We start from the raw sequence: 20,735 nt of genomic DNA, 5'->3' as shown, positions 1-20,735 counted from the left end.
CAGGTTTTGGTTGTAGTGAGGAACTTCTCTAGTCTGATACCTTTCTGGAGCCCTGTGATTTAATTTTGGGTTAATTTTCTCTGGTGTTACTGCTGCATCAATGTATTGTTGCTGGTACAAATATGACTTAAAATGAGCCTTTCATCTTCCCTAGCTGCTTTTTTCCAGTCATATTCTTTCTACTTTATTAATGTGTACTTGAATCAGACTGGAAACAGGATAAATCCTACTCCTGGAGTATGGAATGGTGAGCACAGACAAGCATAGGTGTATACCTGCAGTACTCTGTGAGCACTAAGAGATATACTGTGTCTCAGGTTGATAAGTATGTGTATTAGAAAAGAGAGAAAATCACTGCTGTTAATTTTGAAAAACAAAACAAGTACGATTTTCATTCTCATTAGGAAAGGCAATTTTGAGGTTAAACACCTCACTGATGGTGTTAATGCTGTGCATTTAATTTTCAGCTTTGGAAGAAAAGAGATGGTTTTGTTCCCACTAGGGAAGGAACTTCTAAATGACATGTTGATAGTAGTGTTAGGAGTCATTTGGGGTTTGATAATAGCTGCTTTTGGCAAGATACAACAAAAATCTCAAGGTGAATCATACCAGTGTCTATAAATCACAGTATTGCACCTGCACTTCTTGTATAAGAAGTTTATTTGTGCCTTTATAAACCAGTGAATTATTGTTTCTTCAAAGTCAAGTCCCACTGAAACATAGAGGGCAGTATCTCCCATTGAGTTCAATCATGTTCTGTGCAGTTACATTCCCTACTCAACTTAATATGAGAGCTGTGCCCTTAACATCATGCAATGCAAAGGGATCTCAGGGTTATTGCCACAGAAAGCCAGTAACAGTGGAATCCTACTGGGCTGCTGCAGTAAATCCCCTGAACACCATCTTTGGTTGGTCTCTGCTATATGTAATAAGTAAACTACTGGAGAGCTCTGGTTTGAGCTCATTAGAAATGCAGCTTGAAGAAGGATGGGGCAGAAACGTTTTGCTGTTTCCTGATATCATGTTCTATGTTCTGCTAGAGCAAATCAATGAAGTTCTCCTACCCAGGCAAGGGACAGCACTTCCACAGAGATGTGTCTGTATGTGCCATAGTACCCAGTCATTACTGTTTAGTAAACTAATCCTTGGAATAAAAGAAATTATTTGCTAGAAGAGCATTAATTACTATCTAGGCTTGTCAATGGAAACTAGAGTAGATCTGTGTTTTTGTTTCACTACAGTTATGCAACTGTTCTTATGCTACCATAAGCACTTCTGGATTACAAAATCATCCACTCTTCTGAGATTGCTCAGTGGAGGAAAATGTATTGAGTAATTACAGAGTATAAAAACTAAGGGTGGAAAGGAAGGTGAATTCATAATAATTTTCCTTTACACTTACATGCTCTTATTATTAACTTAAACACTATTTTGCATTTAGTAATGCATTATACTTTACATATATAACTGCCTACAATAGGGTTGTCAGTTGTTCTTTAAATAAGTTTGTTAAACTTTAACTACAGCTAAAGGTAGCATATCAATTGCTAAATTTTTCTTGCTAAACTATGCCTTAGGTAATATGCCGCTTGCCAGAAGTCCACTGCTTGGGATGAAATGTTCCATATCGAGGATAGAAGTTTAAGATGACTTTACTACTACCAAATATGATCTTAGAAAAAAGGGCTTTTTCTAGGGTAAATTATTGTGGAGAGCTTATATTTGAGGTTCTTAAAGGCCTTTGTGCTCTAGAGCAAACTTGGAATTTGTCAGAAAAAAACTGAATTGGGGTATCTGGTCTTCTGACTACATGGAGCATAACCTATGAGCCTTGAAGGAATGAATTTTCCATGTTCCTGAATTAGGATGTGTCCCTGCCATCCTTACTACTATTGCAGTCATGTGTTTCCCTCTGTTTGCCACTATGGGCTGGGGTGGGTCTGTGGACTGAGTGAGACTATGGAAATCATCCCCCATGCTCCCCAAAAGCTGCTGTTTTCTCTTTTTCATGGGTTTTTGAGTGTGTCTTATTGGAATGGTGAGGGAACAAGGACCTGACTGAAGGGAAGGAAACAGTAAGTATGGAGGCAAGACTGAAACTGTTGGAAGTGGAAAACCTTAACATGAGAGCAATAGGGACAGGACACTGGGATTAGGTGAGGAAGGAAATGAAGTCCTGAGGGAGAAATGTAGGAGAATGAGTTCAAGGCAATGGAACAAGTACATATAGACAAAGAATCTACATGAGAGAATAGACGTGGAGGCCAGTGAGGAAACCAGAAGAATGAGAGCACATTGGTAGAGCTGACAAAATCAAACAATCAAATCTTGACTCTGAGAAAAGGGACAAGCTATGATGGGAAGGGGAGCATTGACAGAGGAACCACTGGGATTTGAACAGAGACTTAGAGAAAGGAAAGTTAAAACTCACAAGTGTCACAGACATTTTTTCATAGAAATCCTTTCTTTCACATTTGTCCATCTTCTGGGAAGCAGAGCCCCAGAAGAAGAATGTAAACAATTGTTATCAGCTGCTGTGAAATGTAGCAGGTGCCCCTGTGATTGGCTCATCTTCCATGTGTACCATTAAAGGCCAATCACAGGAGCAGCTCAGGGACAGATTCCCTGGACACAGAACTTTGTTATTCTTCTTTCTATTCTATTCTTAGCTGAGCAGCTCTCTGCAACTTCTCTTCTTTTTCTTTTTAGTTTAGTTATAATGTATTATATATCATATATCAATAAATCAAGCCTTCTGATCAAGAAATAAGATTCTCGTCCTTCTCTCACCACAGTGACCGTCTAAGGTCACTGTAATACACAAGCACAGAGACATTAGCATTTCAATGACTTTTTTTTCTTCCATTTCCAATAGTTATATGCTAGGGTAAGTAAAACCAAGAAAATATTCTGACTTTTTAATTTAGAAAAAGATGTTTTCTTGTCTTTTCTGTGTCCTATAAAGGAGCAAAAAGAGGTAGAAATTACATTTGGTTGCAGAAACCCATCTTGAAAGCCACCTTTAAAGAGTTTTTAGGTAGGAAGCCTTAGGCCTTTGGCAGGCAGCTGTAACCTGGAGTTGGAAAAATCAAGAAAATGGCCTTAGGAATGTTAATGCAAATATTGGCATGAGTTCATTGTAATTCGAGAGGATTCAGGGAAGTACTAAAAGGGCAAGGAGGTTTTATGTAAAAGAGAATCTATTGTGAGGCTGCAGCATACCTACATTTTGTGTGTGTGCATATACATGTATACAGCAGGTATGCACGTCTGCATACACACGCATATGTAACACAATATAAGTGTGTGTGAATATATGTTAAAAATCCTGTATTACTGATAATGTGAGTGCCTGTAAATCCAGATATCCTTATCTTTCAGTTAAGGGATTCATACCTCAGAGGAGAAGCAAAATTACAAATAATGTTTTGCTGGCTTGAGTTACGGATAGGAGCATTACACAAACAGATGCTGTTAAATCATTATACCATGCTGTAACAGTGTGACTTTTGTATGTCCTACATATTTTTCAGACACAAATAACTCTTTTAGAAATTATATAAGGAGCTTTCCTGAGAATACAGGCAACAATGTCAGATCTAATTTGAATTATAGCTATTGGAAATCATGGTTCTGTTTTTCATTACTGTTATACCAATATCCCTGACAACCTGCAATTTACCTGGTATGAACAGCAGCTGCTGAAAATGTAGAGTTGTTTTGTGTGCTCTGTGCTGTTGTATTTTTGTTTATCCTCCCTGTGCATGAGTGATATTTCACATTAATTCCACTGGATGGCACTGAAGGAGACAAGATTGCCTGGAAATATCTCTAGAAGTTGGGTATAATTCCAAAAATTGAGAGTGACTTACTTTTTCATTCCATTACTGAAACAGACAAATGTGGACCCATTTTCCATCCTGATGTAATAATTTGTCATCAAAATCAGCTCTTAAACACTCCTAGCTGCAGTTCTGCGTTTTGACAGTAGCAAAATTACAGTGGAGGCAGAGTCAAGGCTTCTGAATCTGAATGCCCCTTCTTCCCCAACAAAGGTAAAGGCTGAGAGAAGTGGCTTTGGCCCTTTCTGGATTCTTAAGATTTACAAAGCATCTGAAAAATTCTGACTCTTGTCCTCCATGGCAATGCTGTTCACTTCTATCCTTATGAGCAAGTGCAAGTATTTTAGTTTTCAAGCTAATTTGAAAAAAACTACTTAGGAAGGCATTCAGGATTAAAAGCTTCCACCTGTTGAGGAAATGTAGTATATTGTTTCAGAGAACCTCCTGAGTTGAAACTCCATCTGCAGTCCCTACACAAGGAGCACTGTTTTTTCCTGGATAAGGAGTTTGCAATTCTGTCTGGAAGGTGCACAATTACACTCTGTCAATCAGACCTGTAGGAGTCATGGGAGTCATCTTTGACTTCGCTCTTTTTTTGACCTGTTTATCTTGATGTATATGAATTTTATTTCCTTTCCTTCTCCAAAGTATCTTCTTATCTTTGTTCACATCACAGATATGCCTTTTAAGGCTTTTGTTATGTCTCATCCTGCTTATGACAGCTTTTTTTTTTTTTTTCCCAGGCCTGACCTGACCTGTCAGAAAGGTCCCTTGAAACACTATTCTTGCACTTATCTCCCTGGCCTATTTTTGTGGTTCCTTTTTGTACTTACCTCTTTAGTGTATCTCCATAGATTTCCCTCTCTCTGCAAACCCTGTAGCCCTCTGAGAATGCAGTTTGACAATTTTTTTGGCAGCTGTGCTGGCCTAAGACAGTTTTTGCTCCCAGCCATCCGTGCTTGTCTCTTTGATATGCCCGCTGGTTTGCTGGCACAGTTGTTTTGTTCAGCTGTGTGATAAACCAGATTAGGAACCTGATTTGGCTGAAAAATAGCATGGGGGAGGGAGGAGAGGAGCCTTTTACAACCAACTTATTTCTCCAATATGAGGCAGTTGGGCCTGCAGCAGGGACAAGCGGTGAGAGATGCAGGGCTGTGGGGCAGCCATGGCTTGTGCTGGTTTGTGTAGGGCTGTTGGCAGCTGCTGGGCTGTGACCTGATTCTGATGTTAAGCCAAGCTCATGGCTGCCTGCTGCCAGCAGGGTGCTGCTGCAGCTCCTTCCTCAGCCCCCAGCACGGGCTGGTTCCTGTCCCTTCCCTGGTATCAGCACAGGTGCTTATCCCACCCAAGTGAGCCGGCTGTGAGAGATAACCCAGCACAGCAGCACTCACTCCTGAGGCCTTTCCTGGTTATTATTTCAGGAGCCCATGGAGCCCACCCACTCAGCAGCACCTGGGTGCTCTGTCAGCTCAGCTTGGGCCTCAGTTGCACCGCAGCACTTCGCAACTTTGTCTTTTCCTGTCGTTGCCTGTCCTCTCTCAGTCTCCGTATCTACTCCATCTGCTTTTCTCGTTGCTGTGTTAATGATGTCCTTTTGGTCACCCTCAACATATGGAATACACTCCCTGGAGCAATTGCTGCATCTTTCAGATCTCTCAAGATTTTCTATTACCACGACACATACTGTAAACTGCCAGCAGATAATGCCCAGTTTAGTTACTTGTAAGAATTTTGGATTTCGTTGCTACACTTAATGTGTCCATGTGTTAACTTGAAACAGGCACAGTCTATCAGTTTATTTGATAAGCTAAAAGAGATTAAATATATAAAAGAATATATATATATAAAAAGAATATATATATATATTTGGGGCTTTTAAAATTTTTGTAAGAGAAAAAATTCCCAAAGCTATTCCCTGGAGGAAATGTACTTCCCTAAGGTCATATATAAATATCAAAGGATTATTTTCTGTTGCTTTCACACCTTGGATCATCATTCATGCTTGTGCAAATGGACATAGCATTGCTACTAAGCAGTTTACAGTAACATCTTACAGAATTGCAAATTAGTGCCCCAGAGATATGATAGCAGAGAGTCAGCACTTACATGGGCAGCTGAGCATAGAGATTTAGGAATTTCTTTTCACCTACCTGTTTCTACTGTTTGGGTCCTTTTTAGACACGTGTAGAAGCATATCCTAAAAATATTTCATCCTAGTATCTTGGTGTGCTAAGCATTCTTTTTCCCATTCAGTTATATAGAAGAATAGAAAAACAGCAATGAACGAAGCAGCATATTGCCTTGGAAGCAATAAAACAAAATTATCTGTGTTTGCTATTTAAAAAAACAAGCAACACAAACATGACAGGGGGCACCTCTGCACCATGCAACAGAGCACAGGACTTAGCATATATTCATTGAGTTACTTGTGGAATAGGAGACAGCAGCTGTAGACTTGTGTATGAGTGCTGTTGCACCCAAAGTACTTAACCCTGTGGTAGGTGGTGCTAATTAGGTTGGACATGGTGCTAATTAGGTCAGATACAACATTGTGGTTGCATGCAAATACCCAGTGCTGTGAGTCCAGCTCAGACCTGGCTGGAGGATTCTGCACAAACTGCTGCATGAGCCCATATGTGTGCAGCCAGAGAGAGATATTGTTTGCTCGTGGCCTCTTGTTCATTACCCCTGTAGGGTTTAGCTTCAGTAACAGATGCATTTGCCACGTACAGGTGTCAGATGTGGCTTTGTTCCAGGGTTTACCTCCCTCTTGGTAAAAACAGAAGATGCACTTTTAAGTGTGTTTTTCAGGCTCTGAGTTGTTGCTGTGGGATAATGGGCATCCAACGTAGCTGCTTCTTAAAACCTGTTTTACTTTTCATTCTGTTTTACTTCCTAATTAAGGCTTTAAGTACTGAGAGGAGCAGGAAAGAAGGGGATGGTAATTTTTTCAGTCACCAGAAGTTTATAGAAATTGTGACTATCTGCTGCAAGGTCATGGAGGCAGACAGCAGTATGACAAAGAGCAAAGCACATTCTCCTCCAGTACATTTATCAGGAGACCTGCCTTCCCCCTTCAGTGAGAGAAAGCAATGTTTCAGATTGGAGATACAATCATGACTACAACATAAATTCTGTGTCTATGTAACTGCATGGCAAATATATCCCCAAAGCACTGACTGCAGAATTGCTGTCTTTGAGTAACTGTTTAATATATGTATAAACATAGCATTCTTTCAAAATTTGAATATTCAAGTCGATGTTTGTAGGAAGGTTAGTGCTTATTTGTAAGAACAAGGTAAGCTGAAGAAGCATTGTTCAAGAGGCAGTGTTCAGAATGACCTGTGGGATAAAGGATATTACAAGATCTTTCTCCTTTTTTAATATTTTTTAAAGGATCTCATGTAGTCATTCTGGCAACTTCTCTCTGTTGTTTCATTTCCATTTGACAGATAGATGAGACAGAGGTTTGATTAGAATGTCCTGAGCTATCAGTAATAACTAGTAAAGACTAGTGAAAATGTGGGCCCTGTCTGTAAGGAAATGGGATGTGGTTATCTAGTGTATGGGGAAAGCTGAGGTAAGCAACAACTTTTTTGCCTCAGTCTTCACTGACAGGTTCTCCAGCCACAGTGCCCAAGTTACAGAGGGCAGAGACAGGGACTCAAAGAAAGAAGATCGGGTTCTGCTCTAGGAGATCAGGTTTTGAGAACCTGAAGGTGCCCAAGTTCGTGGGACCAGATGAGATACATCCACAGGTCCTGAGGGAAGTGGCAGAGGAAGTGGCTAAGCCACTGTCCATTGTATTTGAGAAGCTGTGACAGTTTGGTGAGGTTTCCTCTGAATGGAAAAGGGGAAGTGTAATCCTCGTTTTTAAAAATGGAGAAAAGGAAGATGTAGGGGACTAGGGGCCAGTCAGTCTCACCTTGGTATCTCGCAAGATCACAGAGCAGGTCCACCTGGAAACTATCCTATGGCACATGGAAAATAAGGAAATGATTGGTGACAGCCAGCATGACTTCACTAAGGGCAAATCTGACAAATTTGTTGGCCTTCTGCAATGGGATAACAGCATTGGTGGATAAGAGAAGAGCAACTGACATCATCTATCTGGTCTTGTGCAAAGCATTGACACTGTCCTGTACAATAGCCCTGTTGGTAAACTGGAGGGATACAGGTTTGATGGATGGACCAGCTGGCAGATAAGGATATGGCTGGACAGTCTCACTCAAAAGAGTTGTGGTCAATGCCCAATGTCCAGATGGAGTGGTGCTCCTCAGAGGTCTGTATTGGGACAGGCACTGTTTAACACCTTGGCAAGGTGACATTGAGAGGGATGTTGGGGGCACCCTTAGCAAGTTTGCTGACAGCACCGAACCCTGTGGTGCAGTTGGCACACTGCAGGGAAGGGATGCACTGGGGGACCTGGGCGGGCTCCAGACATGGGACTCTGCAAACCTCATGGAGTTCAACAAAGCCAAGTGCAACACTGTGTGTGTGTGGGCAATCCCAGGCATGAATACAGGCTGGACAGGGAAGGGATTGAGAGCAGCCCTGAAGAGAAGGACTTGGGGGCATGGGTGGATGAGAAGATTGACATGAGCCAACAAATGTGCACTTGCACCCCAAAAAGCCAAACGTGTCCTGGGCTGCACCAAAAGCTGTGGAGGGATAGAATGTAAGAGAATAGTGTAGAAGGTAATCTCACACCTGAGGAGTTGCAGCTGTACCAATCACCAAAGATTAGGAGCAGGCCTGCCCTTAATAGGCCACAGCTGTGTCCAATAAGAAGACGAGTGCTACAAAAGGTTGGGTTAGCTGAGTGAGGAGAGATGGAATTTGTTGGCTGTGCTGTGAAGAAGGTGTACTGCTCCTTCTGACAGCGCAGTGCGGTCAGGAGCTGCCCATAAGAAATCACTGAGAAGGCATGGGAGCTTTTGCAGTAAGGTGACAACAAAAAGCAGCATGGCTGGCAGGGTGAGAGAGGGGATTCTGCCTCTACTCTGCTGTCACAAGACACCACTTGGAATGCTGCATCCAGCTCTGGGGTCCCCTACATAAGAAGGATGTGGACCTGTTGGAGTGAGTCCAGAGGAGAGCAGGATGTTTAGGAGGCTGAAGCACCTCTCCTGTGAGGAAAGACCAAGGGAGTTGGGGTTGTTCAGCCTGGAGAACAGAAGGCTCTGGGGAGACCTGATTATTGCCTTTGAACACACAGGGGGGCTGTAAGAAAGCTGGGAGAGGCTTTTCACAAGGACATGTAGTGATAGGACAAGGAGGAATGGCTTTGAACTGAAAGGGGTTAGGTTTAGATTGGCTATTAGGAAAAAGTTCATTATTGTAAGGGTGGTGAGGCACTGGAACAGGTTGCTTTGAGTAGTTGTGGATGCCCCATCCCTGGAAGCGTTCAGATCAGGTTGGATGAGGCTCTGAGAAATCTGGTCTAGAGAAGGGCATCTCTGTGCATGGCATGAGGGCTGGAACTGGCTGGTCCTCAAGGTCCCTTCCCACCCAAACAGTGCTATAGTCTATGATAATTGACCTGTGGGAAGTCAGCAAGCAACTATGTTGCATAATATACTTGGACACAATGGATTAAGATATGACACCTGTGAAATTATGGAAATTATGAGAATTCATAGCTTTTTGATATTGGTATGGTTGCTCCTGGCACTTTTAAAATTGTTTAATGTCACAGAGAGTGATGCAGTTCCCTGAAGATTTGAGCAATTGTAAACTTCATAATGTCATCAACCAATTTTTTCTTATTCAAGGTATGGCAGTGATAGTGACCACTTCATAACACGAACACAGATTTTAAAAAATAATATTGCTTAGAAAAAGGCACACACAGAGTAAGTTAACAAAAGTTGGATATTTCAAATTTTCTAAAATTCTTTTTGGTGTTATCTTCGATTAGGTTTTGTTTTTCACTGTGCCTGCCAGAAAAATATATGCATGCACAGCTAGATGTCTCTGACTTTTAAAGTCATGGCACTTGGCAAAATGCTTTTAAAGAGAGAAACACAAAAGCCAACATTATCCATGAAAACTACGTAAATATTTATAAGCAGTATATGTTTGATTTCTGTTCTTTTCAAAAATTATTTATTTATTTTAAAAATCCATCTGCTGCTACCAGATGATAAATATTTAAATCAAATTTGTGTCTGGGATACAAGGGCACTCTTTCTTCCTGAAGTGACATAATAAATTTGATACTGAAGGCCCAGTCTCAGTTCCCCAGCTCAAACAGCATAGCAGGCACTTTGTTGGGGTACGTTTATAGGCTTGTATGAAAAAGCTTCCTGTCTGGTAGGCTGTAAACAAGTGATCATTTTGCCTAATCTCTTTCAGGAGATTTCCTAGAGGCTGGACTGGAAAATGTCTCCTGGGAAAATACCTCATTTTGCCTGAAAGACTCCAAGCAGTGGTGACTTACCACCTCCTCAGGTAAGTTGTTCCAATGTTTAGTTACCCCCACTGCTAAGAAATCACATCATTTCAATCCTGAATTTGTCTGACTCCAGTTTCCATTCATTATGTCTTTTTATGTTTCTGTCTGCAAGACTGAAAAGCTCATCCTACAATCAAGTACCTTTTCTGTGTGTGTATTATCTGGGTGCAGTGATCCAGTCACCACTCTTCTCTGACAGATTTAATAGATGTCCTAAACCTTATACCTTAGGTGTTAGTTTTCAACCTCTGGATCATTTTTTCTGCCCTCTGAATTTTTTTTCTAGTGCTTATATATCCATCTTGAATCATGGGCACTGCTTTTTCTGATGCTGTGTGTAGGGCAAGGTCATATCCTAGTAGTTACTCCCTTTTTCATACAGAGGAAAATCAGTTATTGTGTATTACAGCTGACATTTGCTGATACATTGCATGTATCAATAGATTGGTTGATAAAGTGTCTGGAACTGTGGAGGTCTGACACTTGGATTCTCAATGTGTGCTTGTACAGGTGTATGACTTTTGATTCCTGTGGTAGAGAATTATATAATCACAGAAATGTTTGGGAAGGATATGTGCAAATCATCTAGTCCAGCTCTGTTCTTGATGCAGGCTGTTGCCAACATTCACTTAGGAATGGACTTCCTTGGTAAATCTGAAAATTTTGTCCACAGCTCCTTCAACTCCTTATCTACCACACCTTTTTCTTATTGGACTATCAGATCTGATTCAGCTCTAACATGAACTCAATCAGGGAACACCGCCATCAGGAAGAAAAAAACCTTTTACTTCTCCAGATTTCTTGAGTTTAATTAGGCATTGATCCTGTCTGACATAGGCTGCATGACTGTGGATGCTGGGACACAAATGGTAAAAGGGAGATAGGAGCATTCAAGGGGAAGTGCTTATGCAGCACAGCTTTCTAATGTAACCACAATGCTTGCAGTTTGCCAGTACAAAAAAAGTGAGATCATGCTGATTCTCCCCCTTCTCCTTGGCCATGCATTTCCACTTTTTCTGGTGGCCATGGCAAGCTGCACTAGAAGAAAATATACATCACCATAAAAAGTAAGTAATTACTGAGTAGTTTACTTAATAGCAGTGCCAGTTGGGACAGACTTGTGTGGAGCTGCTCTTTTCAGTGGCAGCTAACTGTTTAGTTGGCTTTGCTGCAATGAGAGATTTCCTCTCTGAAGTACAGTTCCATAGCAGTTTATCCTTATCTAAGTCAGAGCTATCATGGTCTGTCTGGTATTTTTACAGCTGAGCAGGAGGCTGGTCCAGGGAGCTTTGCAGCCAAGAACTAAGCTTGAGCTAAACCCCAAAAAATCCTGCTGGTTCTCCACTGATTTCAGGGAGCTCATGTATCTGAAAATGAATTGCTCTTTTATACAGCAAGTTTTAAACTTGTGACCTGACCTGATGCTCGTGTGCTGGTACATGTGGTGGGAAGGGAGAAGGGCTGGATTGGGAATTTCTGTCCTCAGACATGGACAATGTCCATGACTACCTTTTTTGTTTCCTGAAGTGTATTATTGATATGAATTTTGGTGTTCACAGTAGGTCTTAAGATTATTGTAAAATGATGAAAGAGACCTGTCTTGCATGTAAACAGGCAGGGTCAATATTCTGTGGATCATTCTGGACTTGGTGATTATTGAATGACAGCTTGTGTTTGCAGGGTCTGACTCAGTGACTGAGATGGTCTCTTCCATTCTTTCATTTTTAGCTGTACCTATGCTAAGAGTACCCTAGTGTTAAAACTGTTAAGAACTAATTTTTCTTAATTTGACATTAGTTAGCCACTTTCTAATTTGTTGCATTTGGTACTATTCCATCTTCACTGCTGTATTAGTTTAACAGCAGAGTGAGAGAGAAAGAGAGCATTTTTGCTTTGAGTTGTGCTAAAGATTTTTCCCCAAATGCAGCCATTAGAGACCAGCTGCAGACAAAACAGCACAGGCAGTTGATTTTTCAACAATGTTAGATTTTGAGCTCCTGTCTGCAGTAATTAATTAGCTCCATTGCTGAGCTGGCTCCCTGCGGGACTGCGCGATCATTAGTGCCAAAGCCAGGAAGGGAGCATGAACTCCCAAACCCCTGAGAAACTACTGCAGCAACTCTTGTCATCTATAGAGCATTTCAAGAACATTTCAAGTGACACTGGTAGAAAAGATTCACTTTCTCATCTGTATGAAGGCCTTGCTCAGATTCAGTAAGACTGCTGGCTGGGACCAGGCAAATCTACTTCCTGGGCAAGATTTTGTCAAAGGCTATCCAAAACCCAAAGGGTTGCTCTCAGCTAATTAATCTTAATTTTGCAGATATGTAGAGAGAATTATAGAAGACTTGAGAGACATCAGAGTACAAATCAATGGTGATGTACAGTACTGGGGCTGCTGTGCCAAAAGCTAGCCCAGAACCAAGTATCTGTCAGCTAAAAGTCAAACTTGGATACAGCAGAGACACAGACGAATCCAAACATGCCAAGATGAAAGTGCTGGCATGAAATTACACAACTTCCTTCGGGTGCAGAAAACCAGCAGACACTGAGATTATTTACAAATCACTTCTATGAATTACTTTTTGTAGGCTTGGGATGCGGTGTAATATAGTTTAATCTCTTCTCTCATTCCCCATGCTTGTTTCAGAAGAGAACAAGAAATTTAATCCAAACAAAGGATTAAGAAATTTCAATAACTGGACTATTGCCATTATTGAAACAATGGACCAGCTCTTTAAATGCTTGTTCTTGATTGAATTGAAGTCAATGACTACATCAGAGGGAGCAGAGCTGGAATGCAGAAAAGAGGAAATGAAAAGTCTAGAAGTGATACACAATTATTTTACCTATTATGCACTTCTAGCAATGCATTGCGTAAACAAAGCAGCTCTGAGAAAGGATCTCTCCTCACTGGAGAATAAAGTTAGGGAAAACTTTTGAGAGATGGACAGAGGAAAGAGAAATGAGATTTAATATAGATAAATGTAAGGTAATACACCTGGGAAGAAATAATAATCATCCTGTATACAAAATCAGGAGCTGCTCTTTAGAAAACAGTAATAGAGAGGAAGGCCTGGGAGCAGTGGTTTATAATTAATTATTGCAGACAGGAACTCAAAACCTAACACTGGGGCAAAACCCAAATACATTCTTATTCTGGGCCAGCACCAGAGGTTTGTTTCTACAGTGAGTGCACAGAGATCAGGGAGCTGGCAACAACACAAGCAAAATATTAAACTTATAGCTCTGATGTTATTAATTCCATTTATAAGCTACAGACTTGACCGTTGATACCCAAGCTTGTGGTTTTCTATTTGCTGAATACAGTAAAACAATGAAACATGTCTAAGATAAAAACTGCCCATGAATTTGTAGAAGGGTACCTTTTTTTTTCTTGTCCTCATATTTAAATGCAGAACTGTGGCTTAAAAATTATGAGATTTAGCCTAGACAAGATAGTGGAAACAAACCCCCTTTCCTAAAGAAACACATTACATTTGAAAACAGTATAGAGAGAATTAAAACAATGTAACAATTCCATTACTCAGTGAAAGGGAATCTGTTGGCAAGAAGTGAAGGCCAAATGTAGAGCTATGCTATTATTTAGGTGAGAAATGTTGGTCATTAAGTGCATTTAGCAGGTAGAAAAGAAAGCTATTATAAGTAAGTGTGTTCCACCAAAACCAGATGAGCATTGCTGTGCTGAGAAGACAGTGTCATGTGAAAGCCTGCCAGACAACCCAGACAGGGTGCCATGAAGAGCTGTCTGATTGCAAGACCTGATGGCTGTGTATTTAGAAGTTCACAACTTGAGGATCACAATGAAACACAAATTGATTCTAGTCCTAGGAAAGGAAAGGAGGAAAACCCTAGCAAGATATGGTATGTAGAATATTAAAGATTTACAGGATTATTTCCTCTTACTGGTGCTGTGAGCTAGTATCACAGGGTAATCCTGTCTTTGATTCCTTACAGGCCATGCTAGAAAGATGGCACCTCTCCCCACTATGAGGCAGCCTTGGAGTGGTATAATTTCTTCCCAGGCTGGATACAGCTTGGGCTGACACCACCAGGCTGTATGCAAGCACAGAAGGAGGAATTCATTATCCCACAGACAACTTTTCTTCCTCCTGGGAAAACAATGGTGGATCATTTATAGCCCTATATGTAAAAGCTTTTTTTGTTTAATAAGTGTAAAAACAAGTAACTATTTTTTAAATATGAAAAAGAAAAAAAATCCCAAAAAAATAAATGCTCTCAAAACTGACTTTTCATCTTCTATCTGAGAAGGCAGATAAAGCTACATAATTAGTCAGGGAAGGATCATTCCCTTTCTCCCCACAGCCTCCAGAGGATAAACTCCAGATAAGCCTTTTGGAGACTGCAGAGCTTGAACTGCAGAGGGTTTTAGTCTGTGAAAGACATTTGGAGCACACAATAATTAGCAGCTCACAGCTGAATTTTGCTAGCTGTCATAGTATTTGTTGCTATCACTGCATGAAAGTACTCCTGTAAGTCTCCTGAGTCTTCCTAAATGTGTGCTGTAGTCTGATTTGTCCACACGGAACTTTTTAATAGAATATTTGGTCAGACTACAACACTTAAAGGCTTACAGCAAATCCCTTTTCCATGGCACAACACCACCTGGACAGAATGAGAAAATATAAGTTCTTTTCTTGGACAAAGCAGGAACTCCATTACTCTTTATACTATATCCAGGCCCTTGCAATCCAGGGGGATTCAGTATGCTGGGAGAATCAATGGGTAGCCTGCTAATCCAAATCCACATCTTTGTATCCCCAAATCAGTGCTCAAGAGTTCTGACAGAAGACAGGCCCTTTCTTAAGACTTGCCCTTCATCTCTGCTTGCTCACAGTTTTTAAGTCCCAGTGGGAAAACTGTAGAGACACTGGGAAAGAACCAGGAAATATATTGTAATTCTTTTAAACTCAATTGAGATTCCCCTCTGTTTTAAGAAAGCAAACACCAAGAACTGTCTGGGTTACCTTGAATCCAGTTGTGATTGTTTCAGGACTGATACTGTTTTTGAGATAGTCTTCATTACTGCTGCTTTCCAGACTGCAGTCTCAGATTTGTATACATTTCTTACCAGTGTTTCTAACCTTTAATTACAGTTCACTTAATGGTACATACACTTGTGCTGTCTCTTTTCACATCCAAAACAGCTGTTCAAGTTTTAATCTGTGGGCTGTGCTTTGTTTTCAGCAGTTGATATCTGTCTTTTACTGCTTTTTATCTTTTTCAGGTGTGCTTGGCTTACCTTCTCTTCTCAGCTCCCATGGTCTCTCCCCACCTCCCCCCAGGAAACCAGCTGCCAGGAGCTGTATGCATAACATATATGCACTTAACAACACTTTCATTGTCTTTCTGTCCAATTGCAAAGGTCATTTTCTCAGCTCCTGAGAAAATGTCACTCTTTTTTTTTTGCACAGTGGCATTGGCTCCCTTTCTTCACTGCATGAAATACAAATGACTTCTCTCTGCTTTTCAAGCCATGTCTAATCTACATCACCAAGAAGTATCTCTCATTGCCATTATACAAATGATACTAGTATTTTAAGGCAGCCTTGTACATTCACTTTCATGCTTTTGCCCATGTTGCTGATAATGCATAGCACAAAATCTATGTAATAGCCCTAAATCCTTCTTTCTCTTCTTTTTCAAGCATCAAGTCTCTGCCTTGAGCTTTGTCAGAGTCTGAGTATAGCTACATAACTCTTTTGCTGGAGATGACTTTTCATAGACACCATATATAACCTCTTCCTGCTCATCTTCTCTCTATAAGGCACTTCAAAGGCAAAGCAGTTTGTTGTTTTTATGTCTGTACAGTGCAAGCTGCAGTGAGGATGGGTTTAGGTTTGGTTTAGGTGTCATTTTAAGAGTAGTATTAACAATAAAAACACAGTATACCAAATTACTTCTCTTGTTTCTAAGTCTGTAAGATACTTTGAGGAAGTAGTTCCGATATAGGCTGTTAAATTTGCCATACCAAAGCTACTTAAGTCTGTGGATTCCAGGCATAAATTTGCTGCAGGGACTGAGAAAGAGGGGGACTGGAACTGTGCCTTTTCTGACAGATGACTGTTACTGGCTTAGTAGAATTACCAGAATGCACCCTGAGGGGCTGTAGTCACTCTGTTTGATTCACTCAGTGAGAGCCATGCTCAGCATGGAGCAATGGGAGCATGGGGTTGTGTTTTACAGGTCCCTTACCAGGATCATAGCCAAATTCACCCACAGTGCTGACTGGACAAACATCTGGCCACATTTCTTTTAGCATGGAACTAGGAGTGGTTCTGCAAAATTCTGTTTTATGGAGAGCTAATATAAAATGGCATTTCCCCCCCTGTTTCTGTTCCTTTTGGAAATTCTGTTTTATTATCTCATGTGTAGGTAGAGTAAAATAAAGAACATAGAGTAAAGAATATTCTATTCTAAGTTATGCTTTTCAAAAACCAATTAAAAGGGTTAAGACAGGAGCAGAAATTAGAGTAATAGTCAGGGTATGCAATTCAAGATTCTTAGAGACTTAAAATATCACTGAGAAGTGGGCAAAAAGCTAGAGAAATGGGATCTACATGCTTTCAGTATTTAGCAGCTAGAAGATCACATTTTCATTCATGACCACAAAGTGTCTGTTTTATTCAAGAAAGATGACTCTTGTCAAATAGCTTTCATACCGTTCTTTGGCAGGATTACAAGTACATTTGATAAAGATGACTCTATTGACATAATGCACTAGTTTATGTAGGGCATTTGTTTTATTCTGTGTGGCAGCCTACATTAAAGAGATGTATGGGAAGCAAAAAATTTTAGAAGTGTTTTTCTGTATGGTTGTTTGCCATGTCACAGCTCCCTGCAATGTGCCTGGCTCCTTTCTGTGTTTTTACTTTATTGCCTTATAATGCCTCTAGTTTAAAAATGCTCAGTCTTTGCATAATGTCTAGCATCTTGAAGTATTCAGAATACTAAACAATGGGCACAGGAACCAAACCAGTTTGTCAAAATGTGTCCTTTTCTAGTTACACCTCAAAGCTCTAAGGCAGTCACATATTCTGTATTTTATGAAATAAAAGTTCCTGATTGAATGAATCAGTGATGCAACCATGCAATAAAGCTCATGAACTGCTGAGCCCAGTGCAGGGCATGACTCCATCCAGTGCAGACTGGATAAATATACCTTTAAAAATATCCTGCTGTCATTTTCATGCTCTTGGACTAATCACAAGAGAATCTGTGGGCTGAATAGAGAAAGGGTGAAAACTACTCTCAAAGCCCCCAGTGAGAGTGAGCCCTCAGCAGTGTGAACACATATGCCAGATGAGAAGAGAGAGTTTTAGTTCCTCTGTGGTCTTGAGGAGTCCCTGATGTCATTCACTGATACTAAGTTATACAAAGTTTAATCTCAGTGATGTCAGTACACTTCTCAGTGCACTTCTCAGCAGATGTCTTAGTAATTTCTCCATGCAAGCAATGAAAGATGAAACCATTTTTTCCCTAGCACTGATAATAAAATGTCTCTATACTTGTCTAGTAGTCTGGCTAATTAAGGTGACAGGCCATGAAGTTTCAGAGTATTTATACTTTTAAAAAGTGGAGTATACACTCAGTAATCACCTATAGATAGCTGACTCTGGTATTCAGGAAGACCTGATTCCCAAGCTGCAAAGCCTATTATTCATCTGGGTATTAAGTGTTGATTCTACCAGGTACATGGTGGAAAGGTCTTTGACTTAAGTAATTCAAGTGACATACATACTCTATGAGTAAATCACATAGACAAAATCTCTGACTACACGTGAGGAAGGGTCTCTCCTTTGTCTGAAAAAGTCTCAAAGACTACACATTGTCTTTTTAGTCATGAATGTGTAAAGAGCTGGGGCCCTGAATATTTGGTTGGTGAGTGTAGGAAAAAGCCAGTACAGAAATTACTTTTTGTAAGATCTGTTAATTTGATAGCAGTCAAAACATTTCATTCTCTTCAAAAGTATATTTTGATTGAGACAATACTATAAGAATAGACATTGTGTATTTAATTTTATTAAACTTAAAATGGGGCTATTTGCTATGAGAGAGACAAAATTAAATACACTTTTTAGTGGCTTGTAATCATCTGATATCTCCTAAAGTAACAAAGTGCAACCTGAATTGTGTTAAAGAACGTTTCTTGGGATTGTGAATATTTCTGTAACAAGTAACTAGTGTTATCAACAGAGCTTTTAAGTGAAGGCTTTACTGTTATAGGCTTGTCTGACTTGGATAACAAACTCTTTTAGTATTTCAGCCCATAAATCCTGAACAGAAAGATACTATTCTCTTGTGTCTCTGACAAACTAAAAGAGAATCTTTGTTTGCAGAGCTCCCCAGAGTTAACACAGTACTAGTTAATGATTTCACCATGGTAATTACTTTCTAGGGTCTGTCAGTCAGGCAATTTTAATGTATGCAGAATGGGTTGCATCAATTTTGTGCAACATTACTGTTTTACCTGGTTTCGTGCTACTTGTCTATGAACCTGGCCATAACAAGTTCTGAATATATGGACCGATTTATCATAGAATCCTAGAATGGTTTGGGTTGCAAGGGACCTTAAATATCATGTAGTTCCAACCCTCCCTGCATGGGCAGTGACACCTTCCCCTAGACTAGGTTGCTCAAACCTCATCCAATTTGACCTTGAACGCTTCCCGGAATGAGGCATGTACAGTTGCTCAGCACAACCTGTTCCAGTGTATCACCACCCTCACTGTAAAGATTTTTTTTCCTAATATCTAATCTAAACCTACTGTCTCAGTTTAAAGTCATTCCCCCTTGTCCTATCATTACATGTCCATAGAAAAGGTCTCTGGCTTTCCTGTAGGCCTCCTTCAGGTACTGGAAGGCTACAAATAGGGGTCCCCAGAGCCTTCTTTTCTCCAAAAAGGCTGAGCAATCTCAATTCTCTCAGCCTTTCCTTATAGCAGATGTGTTCCATTCCTGTAATCATCTTGGCATCTGTCTTCTGGACTCACTCCAACAGGTTTATGTGCTTCCTGTGCTGGGGACCCCAGAGCTGGATGCAGCATTCCAGGTGGAGTCTTGGCATCTCACCAGAGCAGAGGAGAGAGTCAGAATCACCTCCTTTGCTCTGCTGGCTGCTTTTAGTGCAGCCCAAGACATGTATGGCTTTCTGGACTATGAGAGTACATTGCCAGCTCATATCCATCTTCTTACCCACCAGCATCCCCAAGTCCTTGGCAGGGCTGCTCTTGGTCCCTTCATCCTCCAGCCTGTTTTGATGTCAGGGATCGCCCCAACCCAAGTGCAGCATGTTGCACTTGGTCTTGTAAACATTATGAGATTCCCATGGCCCAGCTTCTGGAGCTTGTCCAGGTCCCTCTGGAAAGGGCTCAGCTATTGCCATTTTCCTTAGATACACTAGGTCACCACTTGGTGTAGGTCTAACTCAGCAATTACACATCATGTGCTGTGTCTTGCCATGCTCATGGGTAGGGTTCGTGGTGGACTAAAATGTACATGAAATGATAGCTGTCTATTTTTAAAATAGGGCTTTTATCCACTGTGCACTTGATTTAGTCTAGTCCTAAATTAGCAGTTCATGAGATTTATACCATGGTTGCATCACTGGTTCCTATGAGCTTTATTCAAACAGTATAATCTAATAATATTTCTTTTATAAAATAAGGATAAAGCAGGTCTAATCTTGCAGTTTTGAGGTGTAATTACAGAGGGACAGATCCTTGATTAAATTCTGTGGTTCCTATACCTGTTCTTTATGTATTCTGAATATCATGAGACATTAGAATTGATGCAAAGATTGGACTTTTTCAAAACATGATTTTATTGAGTATGCTTGCCAGTGTTTGTAAAGGACTCTGGCACTCAGTTGGAGTGCTGACATTGGTTTCAATTAGTGTGTGATGAGTCCCTTTGTCGTTGAAATCATCACATTTAAAGGTATAAATAGGCAAAGCAACTGGCTAATAAAATTTCAAGTGAAAAAATCAGTTTTAATATGTTTGTGTGTAGCTCTTAATAGGAGCTAGGTCATGACTTTTTTCAGCACAACAGTTGGAGTCACAGCTTGGAGAAACTTGAGAACATCTGTTATTTCTGTTGAAAAATACAAGTACATTGAGTAGCTCGCACCTTTGAAATTCCTTTGTGGGGGTTGAAGACAACTCCTCCCCAACACAAAAATGATTTGCTCAGATTTGGAAAACATTTGACTAGTTCATCCTTTAGGTCTCTCATAATTCAGACACAAATGTTCTTTGGAGGGAAGCTTCGAAAAGGTTTTTACAGTGAGGTTTGATTCCAGAAGGAAGGGCTAAAATGACTTACACATTTCAGTACATAGAAGTTAATTTTACGTGCAGGGTTCTTTAGTTTGTAAAATACATGAAGTTACT

General features: G+C 40.4%; 1 protein-coding gene across 6 annotated transcripts in view; it reads left to right on the top strand.

Annotated features, from left to right (window-relative positions):
* DCTD (dCMP deaminase) overlaps nt 1-20,735 on the top strand; it is a 204,675-nt gene that overhangs the window by 3,491 nt on the left and 180,449 nt on the right. For all 6 annotated transcript variants that reach the window (XM_074541358.1, XM_074541357.1, XM_074541356.1 and 3 more), the window contains exon 2: nt 10,200-10,295. In XM_074541358.1, coding sequence (XP_074397459.1) covers nt 10,200-10,295 — 96 coding nt within the window. The remainder of the gene's footprint in view (nt 1-10,199; nt 10,296-20,735) is intronic.

This window comes from Zonotrichia albicollis, chromosome 5, assembly GCF_047830755.1.
Source record: "Zonotrichia albicollis isolate bZonAlb1 chromosome 5, bZonAlb1.hap1, whole genome shotgun sequence".
Classification (NCBI taxonomy): domain Eukaryota; kingdom Metazoa; phylum Chordata; class Aves; order Passeriformes; family Passerellidae; genus Zonotrichia; species Zonotrichia albicollis.
Note: the sequence above shows the minus strand (reverse complement) of the source record. Positions and strands in the feature narration are given on the sequence as shown.